Consider the following 24,680-nt stretch of genomic DNA (forward strand, 5'->3'; position numbering starts at 1 on the left):
TGTAGTTCCTCCGGCCGCAAAGAAGGCAGGTGTGGGGCGCCGCCGAACCACCACTCCCAGGAGGCTTTGCGCAGGCGGAACGGGTTAGCTCAGTAACCCATGGCAACGGCAGCGGTCCCGCGGCCTCGCAGTCGCCAAAGCTCGCTTTGATATTACCTTTGCCTTTTACTGGCGCCCGGGGATGACGCAGTGCTCCCTGATTGGCTCTGCAGCGGAGGCGGTGGTTTAGGGGGCCGAGAATTCTGCTAGCCGGACACGTGGTAGCGAAATACGAGGAGTTTGAGGGGTTTCAAGGCCAAAACAAGGTGGGAGGTGTGCAGGTAAGTGCCCCCTTTTCCTGTTAGAATGGGGGCTGCCACGGGTGGATGAGTCGCGTCGCTCTCAGACGCGTACTCGTTGTGTTGCAGTAACTGTAGTTGTACCCCTGACATGTTTCTCCTTCCCTTTTCTGGCTCTCCTGGTGGATCTTGGCTTCTCTAAGTCCAGATTCTCCCAAATCGTGTAAGCTTCACTGCGTCTCAGAGAGAAAAGGGCCTCCTTTCCACCGGCCTCTGCTCGAGAATCAGGCTCTCAGCCGGAAGTGTTTTCTGGACTGCACAGGATACCTAGGAGGGTTGGACGATCTCGAATCCTTGAGCTAAGGGCTTCGCGAGGTCTGGGGCCAGTGGAGGGGGCCCATGGAGTAAAGAAAAATCCATCCTATTGACTGAACTTAGATGTTCCAGGAGGCAGTACTTTCTAGGATACATGGATTTGTAAGGAGAGGTAGTGGTTTACGTGGGAGCTTTGAACCCAGCTTTGTGGCTGTATGACCTGAGGAAACTTTAATAACGCGAACCCCGGATTTACTCATCGGCAAACCTAAATCACTGGAATATTGTAACGAAGAAAAATCAATGTAAACATAGAGCTTTGCCAGGAAACATAAACTATACTAGACTTGAGATTGGTGAAAATGAGATCAGGGAAGTTGTGTCCTCCTACTATTGCAGAGATCATAGGACCTGCTCTGTAACTTGAGTGTCTATCAGAAGGGTGATGGTTGAATAAATTGTGTCACATCCAATTTATGTAATATCATGAAGTAGTTATTTTAAAAGGGTAAATTAGTTCTGTGTCTCTTCTCCAGGAAAGATATCCATTTCCTCCTGGGAAAAAAGCAAATTGCAGAGAAGTGCATAGTGTGGTATGTTTCCATTAAAAAAAAAAATCCCCTCCCATATACGAGTATGTTTAAATGTTTGTATGAGTATGGAGAAAGGTTGTAGAGGCTGGGAGGATGGATAGAGGCAGAGAAGAAAGGTAAGGGAAAACAAAGAAAATAATAAGAACACTATAGCAAAATGGAAAATATGACTATAAAATTGTATCTTAACATTACAATTAATATAAACATTGCATATGTGTATGGACAAGATGAGACTTCTAATAGGCTATCAGCCTATTAGAGTACAACCTCTAAAGCCAGACTTCCGTGATTTAAGTCCTGGCTCTGCCACTTCCCAGATGGTGACTCTATTACCCTCAGTTTTCTCATGTAAAATGCACTTAATAGCATCTGTCTTACAGGGTCGATATGATGATACATTTTAGCAGGGTTAATATGGAAAAGACAGTAAATGCCCAATAAATGTTAGCTGCTACTATTGTCATTATGTGAAATTGTTAACTTATATCGTGATCACTGACATATTTAGGTTTACTTCTACCATCTTATTTTGTATTTTCTATATTTGATGTGCTTTTTGGTCTCTTTTCCTCTTTCTTGCCTTTTATTGTATCAACCAGTTTTTCTTTTATCATCCCCCATCCCTCACCAATGGTTTCAGAAATTATGCATTCCATCATTAATCTTTTAATGGTTACTTTAAAAATTTTGGCACACATACTTAACAGTTTGACATGATTCATTATCTCTCTCTCCCTCCCAAATAGTATAAGGATTTTAGAATACTCTACCTCTGAATAGGCTGTCTCATCTTCTGTTATTGTTTTCTAGAATTTAAAATCCATCATTTCTGTGTCTTTCTGAGTCAACTCAGTGCACCATATTGTTTAGAAGTCCTTCAGACTTTTTTCTATGCATATATAAACATTGTAGCGTGTATGTGTACATATGTGTTTATAAATATGTATACAGTTTTTCTTTCACAAAAAAAATGTGCTCACCTAAGCTTACTCTTTTCCCTTAGCATATCACAATCATGACAGTCAGTAGAGAATTCATCTAAAAAACATTTAGAAATCCCTTCTTCTGAGGGAATGCTGGGGAGGCGGGGTGGGGCATGTGTGGCACTGGAACTGTTAGGACATGTCAGTACAATGCTACCAGAGGTGCAGGGAATCTCTGTTAGCCCTCGTGAAGGCATAGATCCATTGCCAGCTTATCACTTGTCCTTAAAGTGATAAAGTTTTTTCCATGAACCATTTCCAGGTGGCTTTTGTTAATGGTTTTTCCTTAAGACTTTCCTCGGAACTCCCTTTGTAAAAGTGAAGTGTGAATGTATATTTAGAAAAGCATAACACCACAAATCTTAGAAGATACCTTCAGTGAGTGACCCACAGGGGAGAAGGGTGATGATGAAGGCAAATAAAAGTCGGTTGGTATTTTGGAGACTATTGGTTTGTTTCTTGAGAAATTTGCTTGGTTTAGATTATATCCCTCCCAAAGCATTTTTTTTTTAAAGATTTTATTTATTTATTTGAGAGAGAGAGAGAGAGAGACAGCGAGAGAGGGAACACAAGCAGGGGGGAGAGGGAGAAGCAGGCCTCCCGCGGAGCAGGGAGCCCGATGCAGGGCTCGATCCCAGGACCCTGAGATCATGACCCGAGCCGAAGGCAGACGCTCAACGACTGAGCCACCCAGGCGCCCCAGCATTTTTTTTTTTAAAAGATTTTATTTATTTATTTGACAGAGAGAGACATCGGGAGAGGGAACACAAACAGGGGGAGCAGGAGAGGGAGAAGCCTCTTAATGACTGAGCCACTCAGGCACCCCCCAAAGCATGTTTTAAAAAAACATGTACATGAATATGTGTATGTGCGTATTTATGTTTACATTACTCGGTGATAAAAACTTGTATTTGAGCCCTTAGAAAATGGGTGCACTAATAAAAATTATCATAAACTGAACAGTGAATGGGGAAAGGAAAGTGCAGTTCTTCTAGCTCTGGGCAAAGTTGGATTTTTTTTTTTTTTAAATGTTGATTTCCAGCTGAAGGGTATTTTCTAATGCCCTCTAATATTTGTATTCATTCTCATGTTACAGAGAATCACTGACAATAGCAATTTATCTAGTACAATACTTTCTCTTGGGGCACCTGGGTGGCTCAGTAGGTTAAGCGTCAGCCTTCAGCTCAGGTCATGATTCCAGGGTCCTGGGATCGAGCCCCGCATCAGACTCCCTGCTCGGCGGGAAGCCTGCTTCTCCCTCTCCCACTCCCCCTGCTTGTGTTCCCTCTCTCGCTGTGTCTCTCTCTGTCAAATAAATAAAAAATACTTTTTCTTAAATGCAGCCGTCACTTTTCCTTGTTTGCTTTTTTGTTTGGTGACATGTTGATTTATCATCATTAGGATGGGACTTTTAAGAAGCCCCAAACAGCAGGTGTGAGTACATAGCATCAAAGTCCTGCACTATGGAGAGAGCCAAGTGGATACTCCTCTCTAGCTGACCTAGTGGGTTCAGTATACGAAGCTGAGGATTTTGAATTTTATCTTTAAAAATATGGGGATTAAACTTTTGTGCATTGTATCACAGGAGAACCCATCTCTGCATCCAAGAACATGGCCAGTGTCCTCTAGAGCTCCCAAGGACCTAATGACAGACCTTGCGTTAAGAATGAAGAAATCTGTTTCTTCAATTGAGGGAACAGTGGGAAAGGGAGATAAGAGAAAATGCTTTCAGAATTGAGCGGATTATTAATCACAATTGAAACTCTTCTGTTAGAAGATGGGGACTCCTAGAACATGTTCATTGTTTCCTTCCGCAAGGACAGGTCTAAGAGGTCCCTAAGAGAAAGCTAAGTGTTGGAAGCCAAGAGTCTGGGCTTCCGGATCTAGTTGCTGCTTCCCTCTTTTTTTTTTTTTAAAAGATTTTTATTTATTTATTTGACAGAGAGAGAGACACAGCGAGAGAGGGAACACAAGCAGGGGGAGGGGGAGAGGGAGAAGCAGGCTTCCCCCTGAGCAGGGAGCCCGACGCAGGGCTCCATCCCAGAACCCTGAGATCATGACCCGAGCCGAAGGCAGATGCTCAGCGACTGAGCCACCCAGGCACCCCGCTGCTTCCCTCTTGGACAGTCCCTGTGTCTAACCTTGGGGAATCTGAGGACCAGTGGGTTTCCTTTCAATTATCTTTACATAGATATGTAAATCATTACTTACCCTTCCTACTCCAGATAATATGCTCGTGTGGCGTTTGGATTCCTGTGTGGTACCCCATAGGGCATGAATACAGGAACTGGTCCTCTTTCCTTTTTTGGTTCTCAGATTAAATAATGTGCATTCTTATTTTGTTGTTCAGTCTTTGAGATTGGTTTGTTTGAGCCTGACCCTGAGGGTGGATCTGTGCTAAGTGTATAGACCAGATCCAGGGCTTGCTACACAAAAGGACCAGGGACTAGTCGCCAAGATCCCTGATAAAAGTAAAGCTGAATTGCTTATGAATTGCATGTATGCTCCATGTGGTTTCTCACTTCTATTTGGACACCATATAAGAACAAATTGGAAAATAATCTTACCTCTCAGAGATAATCTCTATCTTTTGATGCATATTGTTACATATAGTTCAATAAACACCAGGATGCTGTTTTGGAACCTGCTTTCTTTACTTAACATATTAGGAGAAATTGCTATGTTGCCTAGCATTCTCTCAAATTGAAGAAAGGAAAAAAAGGATCAAATCAGTAATCAGTATAGCTTAAGCAGTGTGGCCTTCTTCTATATACATTTTCAGGGCTGAAAGCTAGCCTTTGGCAAAAGAATGCACACTCTTTCTGTGATTAGTCCTTATTCCTGTCCTTCCATTTGTTTGATTTTCATCAGTGTAGACAAAAATTCCATGACCGAATTTAAATGTGGTTGATGTCATCATTTTGCTCTGGGTCTTTGGGGAAAGATATCTTCCCTGATATCTAAAACAATTGTATACTGGAAGTAGTAATAAACATGCTGTCATTCATCATCGTGTAGGTTATTTTGTAAAATGCTTAGCCTTTAGATGTCATGGAACTCCTGAATTTACTCTTCTTTTCTTAATTAGGTAGAGGAATCTCTTAGGATGAAGCTGAGTCTTACCAAGGTAGTTGATGGCTGTCGCCTAGGAAAAATAAAAAACCTGGGCAAAACAGGGGACCACACCATGGACATTCCAGCCTGCCTTCTGTACACCAAGACCGGCTCTGCCCCACACCTGACCCATCAGACACTGCATACTATCCACAGGCTTCCTGCCATGGCTCAGCTTACGCTGTCCTCGTTGTAAGTGTTAGACCCGATCACTTAAGTATCAACTCTGGCAGCAGCTCAGATACCTTAATAAGGTGCAGTAAAGAGAAAGACTTTTTTGATTATATGCACAAAATTTATAGATTTTTAGAATGAAATCAGATGTCAAGTGTTAATACGTCCTCTGGCCCTAATCTGGAAGCCATAGGCCGGACCTGTATGTCAGAGCTGCTTCACTATTCCTCTGGCCCAACTGTGCCAGTATGGTGGTCCTCATTGCCTCCCAGAGGTGACAGGGCACAGGGCAGGGAATGCTCTGTGAGAACTAAACTTGGTCTCTAGAGGCTGTCTTCATGCACCAGCCTCAAATGTTTCCCTGTATCTGCACATGTACTTGCTAGTACTACATTATGAAAACAAAACTAATGGAGTTAGATCATTTTATGTAATGTACATACTGACTTTATGCTTAATTGAAGAACCTGCTGTATGATGAAATAACTGCAATATTGTGTTAATAATAGTGATTTTAAAGGGGAGAGGGGAGGAAGAAAATCTGGACATTTGGAAGCAGTTGATCTTTGCCAGTTTCTGTTCTCACAGAACTACTTGTAAATTGAAGATCTGTACTCTGGCTAATGAACACAGCCTAATGAGTTGGGACTCTTGAATATGGCATCCTTTTTTGTTCAAGACTACTACTACTACTACTCCTCTCACATAGCTTGATGGGTGCAGGGAAGTGGGTTTCAGGTGTTGCACAGAGTGTCTGTAGAATGATTCATTATTATGTATTTTTCTGTTTTGCTTACAGGGCAGAACACCATGAAATCTTGGCAGACTATAAGGAAGGAATTGGAAAGTTTATAGGTAAAAATCAAGTTGTTTGTGTTTGCCTCATGACATATTAATTTGAAGTTTGGAGGCGCTGTTGATTGATCTTTCATTCATACATTTACTTATTCATTAATTTAATGAGCATTTATTGGGCATCTAAGAACTACGCATTGGGGATTCAGAGATGAGTAGGAACAGTTGCTTCCCCAGTGGAACTCAGAGCCTGTCTGAAATAAAGATAAATAGGTAATTCTAGTAGGATGCAGTGACCGCATTTGCAGGATTAGGAATATGTACATGTACCAGGAGAGCCCAGAGGGAGGAGCACATAACTTGCTGTAGGGTTCATGTGGACGGAGGTCAGACTAAGGAAAGGATTCTTGAGAGAGGGAGGAAGAAGGGGTACCTTATCTGAGTCAAGGAAAAGTAGGACTTAGCCAGGTCGGGAGGTGGGCGCAGTGGTGGTGGCAGACAAGTGTGGGCAGACATCCCAGGCACAGAGCAAAGACCCAGAGGTAAGAAACTGCATGGGGCATACCTAAGATCCAAAGCAGTCTAGCCGTGTTTGAGCCTAAAACGTAAGATGAAGCAGAAGGTGAAGTGTTTATCTATAGCTGTATTCTGGTATGTTAATATTATCTTTTGTTCCAGAAATAGGATTTTATATACAGATGCATGTGTCCATTTGATTATAGGAAAAGTTTCGCAGTGGCAGCTAGAGAATCCATTCTTCTGTAGACCACTTTCTCCTGAGCTTTCTCCCAATATCTAAGACTCACTTAAGTGAAGGAAAATTCTGTTTCCACTGGTTATTCAGTCCTCTGCTTCTCTGGGAAATTGCATGACGACTTGTTGGTCACAAGGCCCTGTTTTCAAGTAGAAGGATTTATGTAATGTTTTCCTTGGACTGAATCCAATTTTAAAAGCAGTTTTAAAGTATACAAGCATATAATTAAGTGAAAATAGCTTAAAAAGCTTTCTAGAGATAACTATAATAATTGAAATTGTGGAAAAATAGGTGGAGAACTGCAGAGTTGTTTTTTGTTTTTTGCTTGCTTTATTTTCTGGGTCTTTTTTCAGTGAAATCCTTTTTTTTTTTAATGAAAATATAAGGTAGCATAGGAAATTTAAGCACATATGGTTTAGTGAGCACTTTAAAAAAATTTTTTTATATGACTATATTTTTGACTAAAGAACCCAAGAAATTTCATCTTGAGTCAATGAAACTTACTGAGAATTCGATCCATTTTTATTCAGTATGCTATAGCTTCCCTGTAATTCTGTCCCGGGGTCCCATGATGTGGGATAGCTTTATTATTAATCAGATTACCTTTTGACCATATCATTTTGTCTTTCCAGTAGCTTGTTCCTTTGGATGGTACCTAAAATGAACATACTAGATATTATATTTTTCTTCAGAACAAATCAAGTAGGGTCAACATAACATGCCACTAAACACTTTTATTGTATTTCATACTTTAAGAAACACTTTTCCTGGACGCCTGGGTGGCTCAGTTGGTTAAGTGACTGCCTTCGGCTCAGGTCATGATCCTGAGTCCCGGGATCGAGTCCCGCATCGGGCTCCCTGCTCGGCAGGGAGTCTGCTTCTCCCTCTGACCCTCCTCCCTCTCATGCTCTCTGTCTCTCATTCTCTCTGTCTCAAATAAATAAAATAAAATCTTTAAAAAAAAAAAAACACTTTTCCTTTGTAGCAACTCAGTCATTAGACACGAACCTGTAATTCTTTTTTCAGATGAGTAGGTTTTAAAGGTAATCTTTTCATTCATGTTGACAGGCCTCTTATAATTCTAAGATCGGGTATGAACAGTTTACTACATCTAGCGATACTTACTTTATCCAGTAGTACACATATGAAGCTGCTCTCTGTTACAACACAGTGTAATTGTTGATGTAAGTGTTTGCAAGAGTTCTTTTTTATGTTTATACAGGCATGCCAGAATCACTCTTGTACTGTTCCCTGCATGATCCAGTGAGCCCCTGCCCAGCCGGTTATGTAACAAACAAGGTGTGTTCTCAGAAAGGCCTCCAAGGCTGCAGCTTCATCCCAGAAAGTCAGCCTGTTGTAGCTTTCCAGTGCTAGATCCCACTGCCTGGGATGCTAGCCTATTCCTGACCCCTTTATACCTTCTCCTTATTTCGATGAATATAGTGGGATGAGTGGTTTATAGGAATTAGAGTAGGGCTGCCTGCAGACGGGGTAAGGAATATATCCTCAGCATTTTCATTGTTGCAAAAAAATTGGGGGATGAAGGAGGGTCAAGTACATGGCAAAAAAAGAAATTGCTATGATGGTAGAAAGCAATAGTTTTTTTGTGCCATGCTTTATTTGCAGTTTTAACAACCTCAGGAAGCGCTAGGAAAGTTGCTGATGAGTGTTATCACATGTATAACTATATATAGTAGAATCTCCGTGTAATACTGCTTGCTTTTAGAACAGCATTTGAAAAAGCTGGGTGCACAGCCAGAGATTTTAGCTAGTGAAGAACAGTATCAAAAGGACTTCATTAAAAGTCCCCACCTGAGACATGGCACATTGGTCTTGTACCTGCGGACTACATTCTGGCAAGCCCTCCATATATGCTGGTGCTTTACGAATGCAGCTACTTTTCCTGCACCCGCTTTATCGATGTTAATGGTATCTATTAATCTTACCTAAGAAAAGTATTTTAAGTGAGTCTTCTGCTTTAAACTTCTTTTTATTTTGTAATTTTAATCCAAAAGAGAGTATTTTTACCTCAGTTATCTACCCCATTTGTAAGGGAGAGAGGATTCATTTAAACAGTGTTCTTAAGCCTTAGGCCAGAATAAAAAGACTCTAGGTGGCGTCCCCATTCATGTCCTTGTCAATCTCTTCTAAGAAGAAAGATACTATAGGGGAAGGAGTAACCAAAGAAAGAACATTATATAGAGATGTTTACGTACATTCTGACTTCTTTGTATGTGTATCTAACTCAATCCAGTAAGAACTTACTAACCTTCAATAATGTGTGAGGCCCTAGACTAGGCTTTTGGGGCACAGACATGAATTGGGATACTCAGTACTATCATTTCTATAAAAGAAATAAGTACAGATTGCTGCAAGAGCTTAGAAGAGTGAGTGATGGATTATGCCCAGATAGGTTTGGGGGGCACAATAGAGTAGATGATATTTGGACCTTTCTTGAAGGATGCATAGTATTTTACCAGGCAGAGAAGTAGGGGGAGGGCATTTCAGCCAAAAGGAACAATGTGATCAAAGACAGAGAACGATCAAAGTCTGTGGTGTGTTTAGAGACAGCATGCATGGGGTGGGGTCTCGGAGAATGGAAGACTGGGCTGGGAAAGTATCCCAAAGAATTCTTGGGGCTAGCTCAGAAGCTGGCTGTGTGGTCACTGAAGGATTCTCTATGAGCCATAAGGTGCTCGGAGAATTGGAATATAGTACAAGAAGCTTCTACCCCCCATGTCTAAGATAGTGAATGCCACCATCTCTCTATTTGTAAGGAAGGATTAAATTCAGTATTGCTTTATCATTTTATTATTTCCTTTTGATTTGCATTTCACTCTTGCTGATTCCTCATCATTTTGTTCCATGGCAGTCTGTGTCCGTGTGGGGTCTTGGGGGACGAGTGGAAATGACTGCTTCCAAGTTCATGGCAATTCAGCAGACCCTTCAGCCAGACTGGTTCCAGTGTCTGTCAGATGGAGAGGCATCTTGCGAGGAAGCAACTTCCATAAAAAGAGCCAGGAAGTCTGTTGATCGATCGCTTCTGTTCCTGGATAATTGTCTACGGCTACAGAAAGAGTCAGAGGTAAGGCTGCAGCGCCCACCACTCCTTGCTGTTTGAAACTCTGGCTTACTGCCATTCTCTGCTCCTCCTCCTGCTTCCCTGCTTCTCACTTCCTGGTCTCTCTTACTCTCCTGTTTTCTTTTCCTGAGCCATACGTGTTCTAACTCTCCAGAATTCTGCCTTAGGCTCTCTTTTCTCCCCACTCTGGGTGTTTTCCCTGGGCAACCTCCCCTTGGTTTTAATTGCTGAATAATTCGCAAATTGCGTGGATAACCAAGCTCTCTCTGCTTAGCTTCAGAATGACATAAAGTGGACTGCAGCTGGGTTCTACTAGAGTATCCCTCACATGCACCTCAAACTCAGAGGAAACCAAACTCAGTATCTGATCTCCTCAAACCTTTCTTTTCCTCTCTGTCTTAGTTCATAGCGGCTAAGTTCCTCAGCCCAGAAATTTGAGTCTTTCAAGACTCCTTTTTAAAAAAGTTTTATTTAAGGGCGCCTGGGTGGCTCAGTCGGTTAAGCGACTGCCTTCGGCTCCGGTCATGATCCTGGAGTCCCGGGATCGAGTCCCGCATCTGGCTCCCTGCTCGGCGGGGAGTCTGCTTCTCCCTCTGACCCTCTTCCCTCTCGTGCTCTCTGTCTCTCATTCTCTCTCGCAAATAAATAAATAAAATCTTTAAAAAAAAAAAATAATAATTAAAAAAAATAAAAAAGTTTTATTTAAAATCAATTAATTAACATATAGTGTATTATTAGTTTCAGAGGTAGAGTTTAGCAATTCATCAGTTGCATATAACACCCAGTGCTCGTTACATTACATGCCCTCCGTGATGCCCATCACCCAGTTACCCCAGCCCCCGCCCACCTCCCCTCCAGCAACCCTCAGTTTGTTTCCTAGAGTTAAGAGTCCCATATGTTTTGTCTCCCTTCCTGATTTCGTCTTTTTTTTTTTTTAAGATTTTATTTATTTATTTGACAGAGAGAGAGAGACAGTGAGAGCAGGAACACAAGCAGGGGGAGTGGGAGAGGGAGAAGCAGGCCTCCTGCCGAGCAGGGAGCCCAATGCGGTGCTCGATCCCAGGACCCTGGGATCATGACCTGAGCCGAAGGCAGACGCTTAACGACTGAGCCACCCAGGCGCCCCCTGATTTCGTCTTACTTTATTTTTCCCTCCCTTCCCCTATGTTCATTTGTTTGGTTTCTTAAATTCCACATTCAAGGCTCCTTTTAATACCCAGTTTAATATCCAATTGTTTGCTCCTTCTTGATTCCATCTCCCTAAATATATCTAGGATCTGCCCCCACCTCCCCATCTTTCTTAGCACCACCTTGAGGCACAATAACCTCATCATCTCTTATGTAGACATTACCTTTTAATTACTCTGTCTCTTCTCATTTCCATCCAATCCATCTTCAGCCCAGCTATCTGAGAGATCTTCATAAGACACAAATCGCCCATATCCACTTCCCTAAGAGAATTTAGTGACTCTCTGTGTCAACTCTTCTGTGACATGGACAGGCTGCTGTGATCTGACCTCTGCCTACTCCAGCTCAGTGCCGACCACTTTCTCCTGTGTTTGAGGCCCTTCTGAGTCACCCACAGTTCCCTGAGGCATTTCCCGGTTTCATTTTGCTGAGGCTGTACACGGACTTCCTTCTGTACTGTTTTTTTTTTTTTTTTTCTGATCTCTAGCCATATTGCTTCTCTTGTTTCCAGACCCGGCTCATTCCATTTCATTCATCGTTCTAGGGAACTGTCCCTGACCCTTCCAGGAAGTTCTATTCATCCTTTGCCACCCGTTTCATTTGTATGTGGCTATATTATAGCTCTGACTGGAGCTATATACTCATATCATAGTGCAATGATTTCTTAATGGTGTTTATCTTTATTAGATTGTGACCTCCTTAAACTTAGTTTTTGAGTGTCCTTTTTGTATCCATCATGTAGCAGAATGCCTGACATAAGTGAGCCCTCAGTAAATGTTTGCTGATGGTGGCTGGTATTGACAGGCTGGGGAGGATGAAGCTGTGGTGGTAGATCAGATATCCTGGTAGCAGAGTGAATGAAGCTGGGAAAGGATGTAGTCACGAGAGAACAGAGCTGGTGAGAGAAGAGAAGGTGTGACCGGAGGGGAGAATTCAGTGTTCAGATCACTTATGTGGAGTAATCCTGAGCAATGTGATCAGGTCCAACTGTGGCAAAGTGCATTGAGGTTGAGGAACATTGTTATCTTGAGTGTACCAATAAAAAATATAATTGGCTGATAAAGTTAGTATACATAAAATGATTGGAGGAAACTTAGTTGTCATTCTGAATAGAACTCTCGTATCCGCAGTAAGAGTTCAGCGTGGGGACATTGCCGTGGGTCCTAATTGTTAGTGTTGCTCACTAGCAATTGTTTTGAGTCAATCATTATCCTTGTAGGGTGAGTAATAATGTTTACATGAGTAGAAAGGAGGACAGGGAGTGTGACAGCATGATTATTAGAACAGCCGGATGAGCCTCAAGTCCCTCTTCCATGCTAGTCAGCTTTATCATTTCACATTATTGCTGTGTGGTGGTCCCTCTTTCTATCCCTATGATCATGCTGTTTTCTTGACATGATTATTAATAGCACCCTCTTTTACACTTACATCCTAATTTTTTTTTTTTTTGAAAGAGAACTTTTTATTACTTTTACGTACAGAAAATTCGATGGTGCACACTTAGCCCAGTTTGGTGGCCAGTTCTTTAGCCTCTGCCTTTCTCAGCTTGGCCATGTGAACCACCGACTTTGGACCCAGGACATTGCCTCCCCAGTGATGGCAGATCTCATCATATCTGTCACTGTAATTGGTTCTGATAGCTTCCAGCAGCTTAGCCCGAGCTCCTTTGTCTTCCAAGTTAACCTGTGTGAGGGCATCAGTGGTGCAGGTCTTCCTGTGGACCAGATGCTCCAGCCTGGCCTTCCCCTTGATAATGCAGTAGGGAACCCCCATCTTATGACATAGGACAGGCAGGAACACAACCAGCTGAATGGGATCCACATCATGTGCAGTCACTACCAGCTGAGCCTTCTTATTTTCCACCAATGTGGTGACTATTAACCCCAGCTGGAAGGACAGGCGGCATTTTAGTGGGGACATCCCCTTTGCTGGCAGCTTTCTTCTCAGCCCGGACCAACAATCTTGGCTTCTTCTCTTGCTTGGTCTCTGCTCTGTATTTGTGGGCCGGCTTAAGCAGGTTGATTAGTTGTTTGGCGGTCCAAGGCCAAGGTCTTGGGTGAACTGGTTAATTGCAGGATGTACTTTCAGATGTTTATAGAGAAAAGCCCTTTGCCACTGCAGCTGGATGTAGCAGGGCCATTTGACACAGCGGGTGAGGTCCCTTTTGGGCTGGATGTCCTGTCCAATGCCAAAATTCTTGGGCCTTTCCTCAGGCAGGGGTTAGGGCTATGCCAGTCACGTAAAGGGGCAGGCCCATTTAACTACCTGCTTTGTATGTCTGCATACATCTTTCCCTTTTCCTGTGATTTCTTCCTTTTTTACTCACTGGATCTTCTTATTCTGAACGCCCTTGAATACTGAAGCTCCCCAAAGTTCTAGTGTTGGCTTTCTTCTCCACATATTTCCTGGGCCAGGGATGGCAAATGGGTTTGATCCCAAGGTGCTTGGAGCTGTGCCTGGGTGCAACAGGAAGAGAGTACCTATCTGTCACCCATGTCTGCTGTGGGGAGTGGCAGCAGTGTGCCAGGGTTGCTGTTCCAGCCTGGGTCGTCACATTGGTATCACACGTGTCCTCGATGGCTGACGACCTCAAACTCAGAATGCACAAAACAGAACGATCATCTTGCCTCATTCTCCACTATTTTCCTAGGATTCCCTGTCTTTGCTCTTCCCAGTCTCTCCCTGGACTTCTAGAACAGGAGCCAGGAGTCATCCTAGACTTTTCATCCTCTCCGTGAGCAAGTAATTGGTCAAGTTTGTTGATTGTACCTTTTTTTTTTTAAGATTTTTATTTATTTGAGAGAGAGAGCGAGAACATGAGCAGGGGGAGGGGCAGAGAGAGAGGGAGAAGCAGACTCCTTGCTGAGCAGGGAGCCCAACCCCACTGAGTCGGGAGCCTGGCGTGGGGTTCGATCTCAGGACCCCGGGATCATGACCTGAGTCCAAGGCAGATGCTTAACTGACAACTGACTGAGCCACCCAGGTGCCCCTGTTGATTGTACCTTCTGATGGAGTTTCAGATCCTGTCCTTCCCCTTCACTCACTGCCACTGCCTTAGCCTGGGTCTTCTTTGTCTTTCACCTGAGTTATGAAACTTGCCTCCTACGTATCCTTTAGCCATACTCACTCTTAATTCATTCTCCACACAGCTGCCCAAGGGTTCTTTCTGATTGTGTCCCTCCTACTTAAACTGAGAAGCAAAATTCCCTCTTCACCGCATTCCAGGCTTTCTCCCCAATCCTCTCTTCTACCAGAGAGCCACTCTTGATTTGCTTTTTTACTTTTTAGTTGCATACACATAGTTTTTACATACATGCATTACTGTATGGGGTTTTCATTACATGAGTATGATCATATGTTCAGAAATGTGCTTGTTTTGTTTAGCAATATCTCAAAACTCTCTGTCAGTGCATACATTGCTATATCTACTGCATTTTTTTTTTTTTTAAGATTTTATTTATCCATTTGTCAGAGAGAGAGAGAGAGAGCACAAGCAGGGGGAGTGGCAGGCAGAGGGAGAAGCAGGCTCCCTGGTGAGCTTTAGTTAGCTCTCCACATGTGTACAGCATATTCACATTTACTTTTCTGAAGTTCATATTCACATATCTGCCCAGATTTCTATGGGGTTGTCATTTCCATAGAAGATTTGTTGGAGGTTTCCTATAGTATTTGTCTATTTCAGTGAGCAGTGAGCTCTCCTTTGCCTTTGTCTCACTAGAGAAGTTTTTCACTATTTTCACCATTTCACTAGAGAAGTTTTGTACTTAAATACATTAGCCTTTTCTGGTAAGCTTTAGCTTGCTTAGGGAGGCCTTCCTTACTCCAAGACTATGAAAACTTGAATATATCTTTTTGAGACTCGGGTAACTCTTTTGTATGTTTAGATTAGAGGGCCACTGGGATTTATTTTTGAGGATGGTGTGCAGTGTAGATTTATTTTTTTCCAAATGGATTGTCAGTTATCCTAACCACAGAGTTCTTAAAGTTATCTGTAACAGAGAGACTTGGAGGTAGCTTAAAGTGGGCCTGGATAGTCATTTAAACGAATGAAAACTGGTACTTTTGTCCTTTCCCTCTCATACTTGCTCAGTGTGTGTTTAATTTAACCTAAGCTCAAACATGACTGCATGTACTGATTGCTCAGTTTCTCTTTTCTTACCTCTTTGGGTGGCTTTCAAGTGGTGTGTTTTGGGGAGGAGGGAGCCCCATCCCCCTTTCATGCTTCAACTGTAGCAGCTGCACCAAGATCTCTTCCATGTGAAGTTCATTTAAATGAAGGTCTCCACTATTGGAAACAGTTAAAAGCACTTAGTCCTTTCTCCCCTTAGGTCCTTCAGAAAAGTACCATCATTGGAGTGATTGAAGGTGGAGACGTGATGGAGGAGAGGCTGAGGTCAGCACGGGAGACCGCCAAGCGGCCCGTAGGTGGCTTCCTTCTGGATGGCTTTCAAGGGAATCCAGCAACCCTGGAAACTAGACTGTACTTGTTGTCATCAGTCACCGCAGAGCTGCCAGAAGACAAACCAAGGCTAGTGTTCAGTTAGGATGCAGGCCACGCCTTGTGGGCTGCAGGGCAGGAGTGCTGGTGTTGTGTATTATGCAGAATCTCTACATGGGCATGTCTTTTGATGAACTGATTATGTCCTTTCTGGGCTGAGTCTGCTGAAGCAGACTATGGGGTGAGTTTCCATCACAGCTGTCCCACCTTCAATTTCAGAACATAGATGAGGAAAATTGCCATGTGAATTAGTTTATTTTATTGATTGACTGATTTAAAAGATTTTGTTTATTTATTTTGACAGAGAGAGATAGCGAGAGCAGGAACACATGCAGGGGGAGTGGGAGAGGGAGAAGCAGGCTCCCCGCGGAGCAGGAAGCCCGATGTGGGGCTCAATCCCAGGACCCTGGGATCATGACTTGAGCCGAAGGCAGATGCTTAATGGCTGAGCCACCCAGGCGCCCCCTGAATTAGTTTATTTGATCTTCATAAGTGAGGGCAAGTGTTATACTGTTTCACCTCATTTTTATGCCAAATGCAAATTTTGTTCTTTATTCATTATACCATGGTGCCTGGGGACAGGTATAAAATCATGGGGAACTCTGGCCTTAATCAAGGAAAGTTGAGGACAGATCTTGGGTGCCTAGCAGAATGAACATGGGCTGTAGTAATAATAAGGACGTTGAAGAAGTTCTTAGATTTGAGGCAGGTTGTTAAGTCACTTTTTTGAAATCAAGAGGACTGGCAACACTAATGGGGCTGGTTCTTTCCATAAACATGGGATTCACTATATACTGGTGTAGAGAAACGATCTGCAAGATTCAAAGCTCAAAATCCCAAGGTTCTGAGTGCAGCTGATGTCTTATTAGACTACCCACATTTTTCTTTTTTTTTCTTTTCTTTTTGTTTTAAATCCCTAGTCTTTCATCCAACTTGGTATGAATATTCATGATTTTTTCCTACAGATCTGTTAAGGGGTTTGATAATAGGATGCTGCTTTATGCCCCTCAGGCTGTTGAATGGTATATAGTATATGTAAATTTTACCACTTAAAAAAAAAATCCAGGTATAACTTGCGATAAGGTGTGTGAATCTTATATACAGTTTGATGGATTTTTACACACGAATACAACCTGGAAACATCAGCCAGAGCAAGATACTTCCAGTAGCCCGGGCAGTACTTGCCCCCCAGTTTTAACCTAGCTCTCTTGTGTTCATTGCTCCCCATCCTGTGCTGATTTTGTTCTGATGCAGATAACAATTCAGCACTAGTATTTCTAGTTTTTTCTAGACTTCTTTGAGCTAAGTGCTCACAGATGTCTGTTACTGGATTTGAGAGCTGGGATTGTTTTCATTCTATAATGTGCGTAGAAATGCCAGCTTCAGTTGGAGGGGAGTTCTAAAACATTACATTAGTTGAAGGAAACTGTAGTCAGAAAAACCGGCATATATTTAAGTATTCTGGTTGTTTAATATTGCATAAGCCTTTTTTTGGACTTCTCTTAGAAATCAGGGAGTCTGTAAGCTTTTTTCCACCAGTTTATAAAAGGGCCTATGGGTAGAAAAACAAACAAAAGATAGCAGCCAGCCAGCCAGCCAACCCTAATCAAGTGCACCTCCCCCTCTTGTTTTAGTGGCAAAACCCGGTTGAGTGGTATGATAAATCCCGGAATGCCTTACCGATTACCTCTGAAAATACCATCTCATCCCACCATGCAGACTTTTTATTAATGGAGAAAATAAAAGAAGAATAAAGAAAGTCAAATAGAGTCTCAGATCATATGGGCGGAGTTGAAATTCTGAGAGCAAGAGTTGCTTTGCAAATGAACCTATAAAGAATACAGTAAATAAAAAATGTCTTTCTTGAGCCAATTATGAAAAAGAATTCTAGGCAAAATACAGTTAAAACATGGAAAGTATTTGAGGGGGAAATAAAGCACACAGCTTTGCACTCTTTAAAAAATTTTTTAAAAAAAATTGATGTATAGTTGACATATAGCTTTGCACCCTCAAAAAAATCTTATGTCATGGATACACAGGCTGTAAAGTTCAGTTGAAGACTAGGGAGGTTGTTTAGAAGGAATGGGAGGGGAAAGGAAACTAACCTTTATTGAACTTCTCTTTGGGACCTGAAACTCCACAATGTGCTTTTTCAAATATCTCCTTAATCTTTATAACAAATCTGTGAGGTATGTATTACTGCTCTTGTTTTTAAGATTAGAAAACTAAAACCCAGAATGGTTAAGAAACCTTCCCAAAATAGCACAGTAAGTAAATAAAAGGCAGAGCTGGGATTCGAGCCCAGGTCTCTCTGCTGCCAAAGTCCTATGTCCTTTCTATCACACCTTATTATCTGTTGCCTGCCATGCAACTGTGATTGGTGGGTTTCATTATTACTACTTTTTTTTTTTAAAGATTTTATTTGAGAGAGTGTGCATGAGCAGGGGGAGGGGTAGAGGGAGAGGGAAAGGGGGAGAGGGAGAAGTGGACTTGAGCGTGGTGCTGGACATGGGGCTCAATCCCAGGACCCTGGGATCATGGCCTGAACTGAAGGCAGACGCTTAACCGACTGAGCCACCCAGGTGCCCTCATTATTACTACTTTTAACGCCCTCTGGGAAGAGTCTCTGCTTCCATTCCTGGCATTGTCCTCATGTCACTGTTCTTACTGTTGTTTTCACAGGCTCATCTGTGGAATCAGCCGGCCAGATGAGGTCCTCGAGTGTATTGAAAGGGGAGTGGACTTATTTGAGAGTTTTTTCCCTTATCAAGTGACAGAGCGGGGATGTGCCCTGACTTTCAGCTTTGATTACCAGCCGAACCCTGAAGAGACACGTAGGTCTTCTGAAGTTAGTCTCTGTTATCCTTAAGTTTCTTCTATTTCCTTTTCATTACTGGCCTTGAATCACAAGCCAGAAATATGTGCATACTATAACGCCAGCCTTTTATAAAACTACCGTGTTTGTTTCTTATCTGTATGCTCTGGCATGTTGGCATACAAAACCGTAGCTCCTCAATATTATGGAGTGATCTTTGAGCAGAACCAAGAAAAACAAAACCCTTTCTATTAACAATCTGAAAAAAGAACATTCAGAGTGAATAGTGATGAAAATCTAAGAACAGAAAACCTTTGAACTACTTAGTAAAAGTTAATTTAGTTTTTCACAAAAGAGTTCTTGTCTGCTTTTTGCAAACCCCATGCTATCAGAATACAGGGAGTCTCTCGCCCCCTCTGATCCTAGTGTTACTTTTGCTTTTTTTGTTTTTTGTTTTTTTTACACACAGGGATGTGAAAGCTAATATTCTTTGAAGCACCACCATTTTCTTGTATTGCTTAGTTATTCAGAAGTCAAGAATATCAGTTTCAGAGTCTGACATTTGACTGACAATAGAAAAAGAATTGGGATATGGGCTTTGGGCCGGGGTCCCTTAGACTATCTACCCAGTTTTTCTGGAGAGTGTTGCATGCTTTGTCTGCCCTCTGGCCTTCACTGGTGTGATTTCCTTTCCCATTTCCTGCTGTCCTTTGAATTCCTCCTCTGTCACCGCTGGCCCTACATTTAGCTTGGGCCAGAGACTTCCTTAAAGATTCATTTTCTTCCCCACAAGTTATTAAAATTTCATCCAGAAGATGTTACAGTTTTGTAAAGTAATCTAATAATTAACAGAAATTGAATTACTTCTGGAAACAAAATAAATCAGATTGGTCAAATTCTTATATATAAGAGGTCAGTTTTGCTGTCCTTTAAACTGCCTAGAACATAATGTATACGGGTGGAAAAGCATACCACAAACACTATAAATGTTCATTTACAAGCTTAATTATTTCCACAAGGACATGGGTAACTGTTAATCATTCTGTACCATGAATATGCAAAACATAAGAACCTGATATTGAGTTCTCCAGAACAGACAGATTCCTTTTTGGCTAGAGAAAGCTGTTTCTTTATGATCAGGAAAATTGAAAGAGTTTGAACATTTTCCACTAAAGTATTATTATTAATCATATTTGTGTGTGTGTATATGTAGTAAATTAAAGTCTTTTGTTAATTGCAAAGTGAAAATTACAAAGGAATAAGTTGCCTAATATAGGAACTAATATAGTTCCCCCTAGTGATAAGGATTTTCCAGAAAGGCAGGGCATTATTGTGGTTTCCCACATCAGCATGCAAATTTACGGCAGCAAAATTATAATAGTCCTCTGCTCAGTGCTCAGGTCACTTCTCTCTTTCCTTTGATCTGGACAAAATTACCTTCTTAGGAGTGTTTGCCCATTCTCCTTGGGCTGACCCTGCGTTTGTTACTACTCCTTCCCAATAAAACTTCTCTACTTGTCCTTGTTCAAGACAGCTGGCTCTTTGCATAGTAACTGGTGTTTTCCTTATATATCCAGGAATGTTCTTTCTTAAAGAGTTCAAGGGAACAACTCAAGTCCCCATATAGTTCTGGATAATCTGAGTTCCCTGGAAGGCTAGGGTCCCCATAAAATACATAAATTAAAACCATATTGTACTTTTAATCTATTTGGAACATAAGCAGTTACAAAGCACAATTAATTTGCATGGATATGATGATGAGACATAACTCCAATATACACTCACAAATTTATCTCTGTCTCTCTCTCTCAAACACACACACACACACACACACACACTCTCCCCAACTGTTTTCTTAAAATCACTCCTTGACAGTAAGATTATATATTATCTACTTGTAACCATAGTTTGCTTAGACATTGTTGAATCTCCAAGTTTTGATGTTATAGAGAATATGTCAGTGATCATCTTGACCCATATTACTACTTTTCTTATGTCATTTCCTTAGGATAAATTCTCATGAATGGAATTTACAGGGTCAAAGGCCATAAAATAGTTACTGAAATAATCTCCCAATGGCCAGTCTTTATCTGATTTTTATTCAAGACTTGTTGTTGGGTTTGTCCTTCAGTATTACAACAAAATGGGACACAGGAAGAAATAAAATATGTGGATCAAACAAAGAAAATTAAAACAACCAGTTGCAACCAAGAAATGACATCATTTGAAATTAATCTGAAGGAAAAAAAGTAAGGAATTTTTTTTAGATTTTGATTTCTGACTTTTTAATTTTAGTCTGTTTTAAAAGTTTATGTAACCGTTCCCTTTTCAGTTTATGACTTCATAAAATATTTATAGTTGGATATTATTTGGGCCTTCTTAAATTCAGTTCCAGAAAAACTCATTTTTTCTGCAGATGAGTTTGTGTACTTTGTCTTGTCAGAAAACCGAGGCTAGAAAACTGGTGTTTTAGAAGAGCTGTCAGAAAGATTAGACCAAATCTATTGTCTGGTGTCTTTTACTCTTTCCGATTACTTTAAATAATGTCAGAGCAAAATAAAGATTTAAAGATAAAAAACAACAAAGTGTTTCAATTCTAAGGAACTTAAGTCATCTTGGTTATATACAGGTCATAAATCTTAATAAAATATTTCCCTCTATAAAGAATGAACTAAGATATCTTGTAACTTTGTATTTGGCCCAAAGTAGTAATTATTAGGGAACCGCTGAGAGGTTTTTCTGTGAGTTTGGTATTCTCACTTTAGTGCTGGGGTGTTTTTTGTCTTATGTAAAGGAACATTCTAGGGATTCAGATTTAATTTATGTCCATCTAGGAATAGTACAGACTTGAAAATTTATGAAAGAATATGAAAATCCTAGGTCTGATCTATATTCTATAGAGGCTTCTTGATTGTAGGTCTGAAATGGTGATGTTGACTATATTTAACTTGAAAAATAGACAAGGAGATTCATTTCTGTTTTTCAAATGCTAGGGTAATATAAATGGGTTACTACTAAACTTCTCTCACATTATAGATGTAACTGGAAATTGTAGTTCTTTTATTGTCAGCACTAGACTTGAAGTTCGGAGCCTAGCACTGCTCATTGGCTCTGTGACCTTGGTCAAGTCATTTAACTTCCTCTTTTTTTTAAAGTAAGCTCCATGCCCAATGTGGGGCTTGAACTCAACATCCCTGAGATCGAGAGTTGCATATTCTACTGACTGGGCCAGCCAGGCGCCCCTTAACTTCTTTTTAATAGCTGATAAAAAGTAACACATATGTAGTGCTTAGTATGTGCCCAGCAGTGTACAAATCCTTTGGGTTGTTTTTTTTTTTTTAAGATTTATTTGACAATGAGCAGGCCGGTTAGCTCAGTTGGTTAGAGCGTGGTGCTAATAGTAAGATTTATTTGACACAGAGAGAGCGCACAGCAGGGGGAGCGGCAGGCAGAGGGAGAAGGAAAAGCAGGCTCCCTGCTGAGCAGGGAGCACGATGGACGTGGGGCTCAATCCCAGAACCCTGGGATCATGACCCAAGCTGAAGGCAGATGCCCAACACAGTGAGCCACTCAGGTGGCCCCCTCTTTTTTTTTTAAGATTTTATTCATTTGACACAGAGAATCCTTTGCTATATTAACTCACTTAATTCTTGTAATAACTCCCTAAGGTAGATGCTGTTATAGTTATTACCACTACAGATGAGAAAACAAAGACACAGAGGCAAGTTAAGTGACTTGCCCAAGTGAGTTGTGAGCTGGGCATCAGACCTAAGGCCCCGTAGCTCGGGAGCCCTTCCTCTCGACCCCCTTAGTAGTCTTCACTGGGAAGTGACAATAAAAATGCCTGTCTTCAAAGGTGTTTGCAGAGGTTAAGTGAGACTGTGTATGTCAAAGTGCTTTGCAGTCCACACACACACACAAAAGCTCTACAAGTGAAAGGTCATACCATGTCTTCTGTACTAGTTCTGGTGGTGAGTGGGAGACGTGTGTCATGCATCAGAACAGCATTTATTGTCTTTGTGTGCCATTACAGTGTGACTAACAAAGCTCAGCATGAGGGAGTGACCCTGGGACTCTCTCCTGATGCTCTTGTGTAAGCCTCAGTCCCGGAAGTTAGATCTGTCAGGGGAAGATTCCCGAGTCTCCTGACTCATCGTGCCCTAGGTTAACTTTTCACCACATTGTCATCCTAAGCAGGTGCCCAGCACTACATTTGCCAGTGAGGTTATTAATTATTGGTTATGTACCAGCAGAATAGATAGCCAAGGCTGTGGATCGCTTGTATTCCTCATTTTCTCGACTATTGTTGTAACTTCCTTTCTCAGGTACCAGGAGGACTTTGATCCACTTGTGAGAGGGTGTTCCTGTTACTGCTGTAAGAATCATACTCGTGCATACATCCACCATCTGCTGGTGACCAACGAGCTGTTGGCTGGGGTCCTGCTTATGATGCACAACTTTGAACACTATTTTGGATTTTTCCACTCCATCCGGGAAGCACTAAAAAGCGACAGACTGTCACAGTTGAAAGAGCTCATCTGCAGGCAAGCATCTTGAGACCTGGCATACGCAAGTCTGACTCTTTACACTGAGCCTGTCCCGCTGTTGGAATGTGGGAAGAAGAGAACAAGAAATGATCTTAGCTTTAATCATTTATATTTGAGAATAGGATCTGCTTATAAATAAGGAAAGTTTGAACAAACTCTGCTGACTTGAGGCTAAAGAGATTTCTTCCAAAGACTTAAGTGACCCCAACTGATCAGAAAGAATTGAACCATGACCTCTAATATTTCAGTGCTAACTCTTTCAGTCAATGGAGATTCGTTTAGTCAAAGACAAAAGCTTTAGTTGTGAAGGGGCAGTCCTGAAGCAGGGTTGATGAGATTGTGTGGGTTCAGAGAGTTGGATCAGAGCTTGAAAAGGGATGATTGGTCACGAGCAGCATGACTTCTGTAGACACATGACTGCTGACTGTAAAAGCAATCTGACTAATTTTAAGAGTTTCCTAGTTTTAATCCTTATATTCTCAGGAGCCTCTTAGACACTTGTGCCTTCCAAGCTGCCTCACTGCTGCAGTCAGTCAGAAAAGGTTCTGGTGACTTAACTAGGCTCGCATCTTCATGGAATGTGGGGCTCACACATTGCTCCTAGGATCAGTTGGCCCAGGGCACCTTCGTTTGACCACATGATCTATGTGTGACTTGTCTCCTGAGAGCCCATGCAATTGCCTGTTACGAGGTGAAAGTTTGCCTAGATGCTTTCATTTGGTCATACAGATCCACTTTGGTCTGCCCTTCAGGCCATTAATAGTCTGACCACATAAGAACTGTAGCCCCAGCAGTTGGGGAGATTCATTCACCATGTGTTCACTTGGACAGAGCCCTGGCCTGGCAAATGGAAGCTTGGGTTTCAGTTCTACTCAGCTGTGACACCAGGCAAATCACTTAACCCCTCCATGCCTATTTCCTCCTGAACAAACATGGACAGGCATGGGGGGTAGGACTACATGAACTTCCAAGATTCTATCTAGCTATAATGTTGGGGGAACAAAAAGTTGTCGATGACAGTCATAACCTTCTTGTGTCCTTGTTTACTGATCACTGTTGGCCTAGTGAAAAGTGCAGTGGTACCAGGAATCAGGCAACAGTCGAGATGTTTGAGAGCCTAGAAAGAGGTTTGGCCTGTGACTTCTGAAGTGGTTGGTGAGTTGGCATCAGCAGATCCTGAGACTGGGAAGACCTTCCTGGATCATCTCTGATTCTATGAGTTTTTTCTGCTCTCACCAAAGGAGTGACATTCGTGCTGATGTGACAGGTGATTTTTATTTTCCTTGGGCTTTTCTATATTTGTCATGTTTTCTGTAAGAGTACATTCACACATAGTTTTTGTAAAAACAACCAAGAGAACCAAAAAAATGCCTTTGTTTTTGTAGGAGCATGGAATATATTTGTTTTACATTCTTAGGCTATATTTTGCTATTTTTTTCATTTCAGTGGGCATTACTGACATTGTTTTTAATTATTATGTGGTTACTCTATTTTTATGTTAGGTATCTATATGTTTTTTCTTTTATTAATGATTTAGGAAT

The 24,680-nt window shown here is 41.7% G+C and overlaps 1 protein-coding gene across 1 annotated transcript; it reads left to right on the forward strand.

Annotated features, from left to right (window-relative positions):
- Positions 1 to 278: 278 nt before the first annotated feature.
- QTRT2 (queuine tRNA-ribosyltransferase accessory subunit 2) lies at positions 279 to 23,348 on the forward strand. Its single transcript, XM_021692494.1, has 9 exons — positions 279 to 320; positions 5,261 to 5,478; positions 6,260 to 6,315; positions 8,232 to 8,308; positions 9,882 to 10,094; positions 15,608 to 15,807; positions 18,460 to 18,611; positions 20,724 to 20,841; positions 22,918 to 23,348. Exons 2-9 carry the CDS (start codon positions 5,279 to 5,281, stop codon positions 23,147 to 23,149), a joined length of 1,248 nt encoding a protein of 415 aa, XP_021548169.1. The 5' UTR covers positions 279 to 320; positions 5,261 to 5,278; the 3' UTR covers positions 23,150 to 23,348.
- The last annotated feature ends 1,332 nt before the right edge of the window (positions 23,349 to 24,680 follow it).

The sequence above is a fragment of the Neomonachus schauinslandi genome, chromosome 1, assembly GCF_002201575.2.
Source record: "Neomonachus schauinslandi chromosome 1, ASM220157v2, whole genome shotgun sequence".
NCBI lineage: Eukaryota > Metazoa > Chordata > Mammalia > Carnivora > Phocidae > Neomonachus > Neomonachus schauinslandi.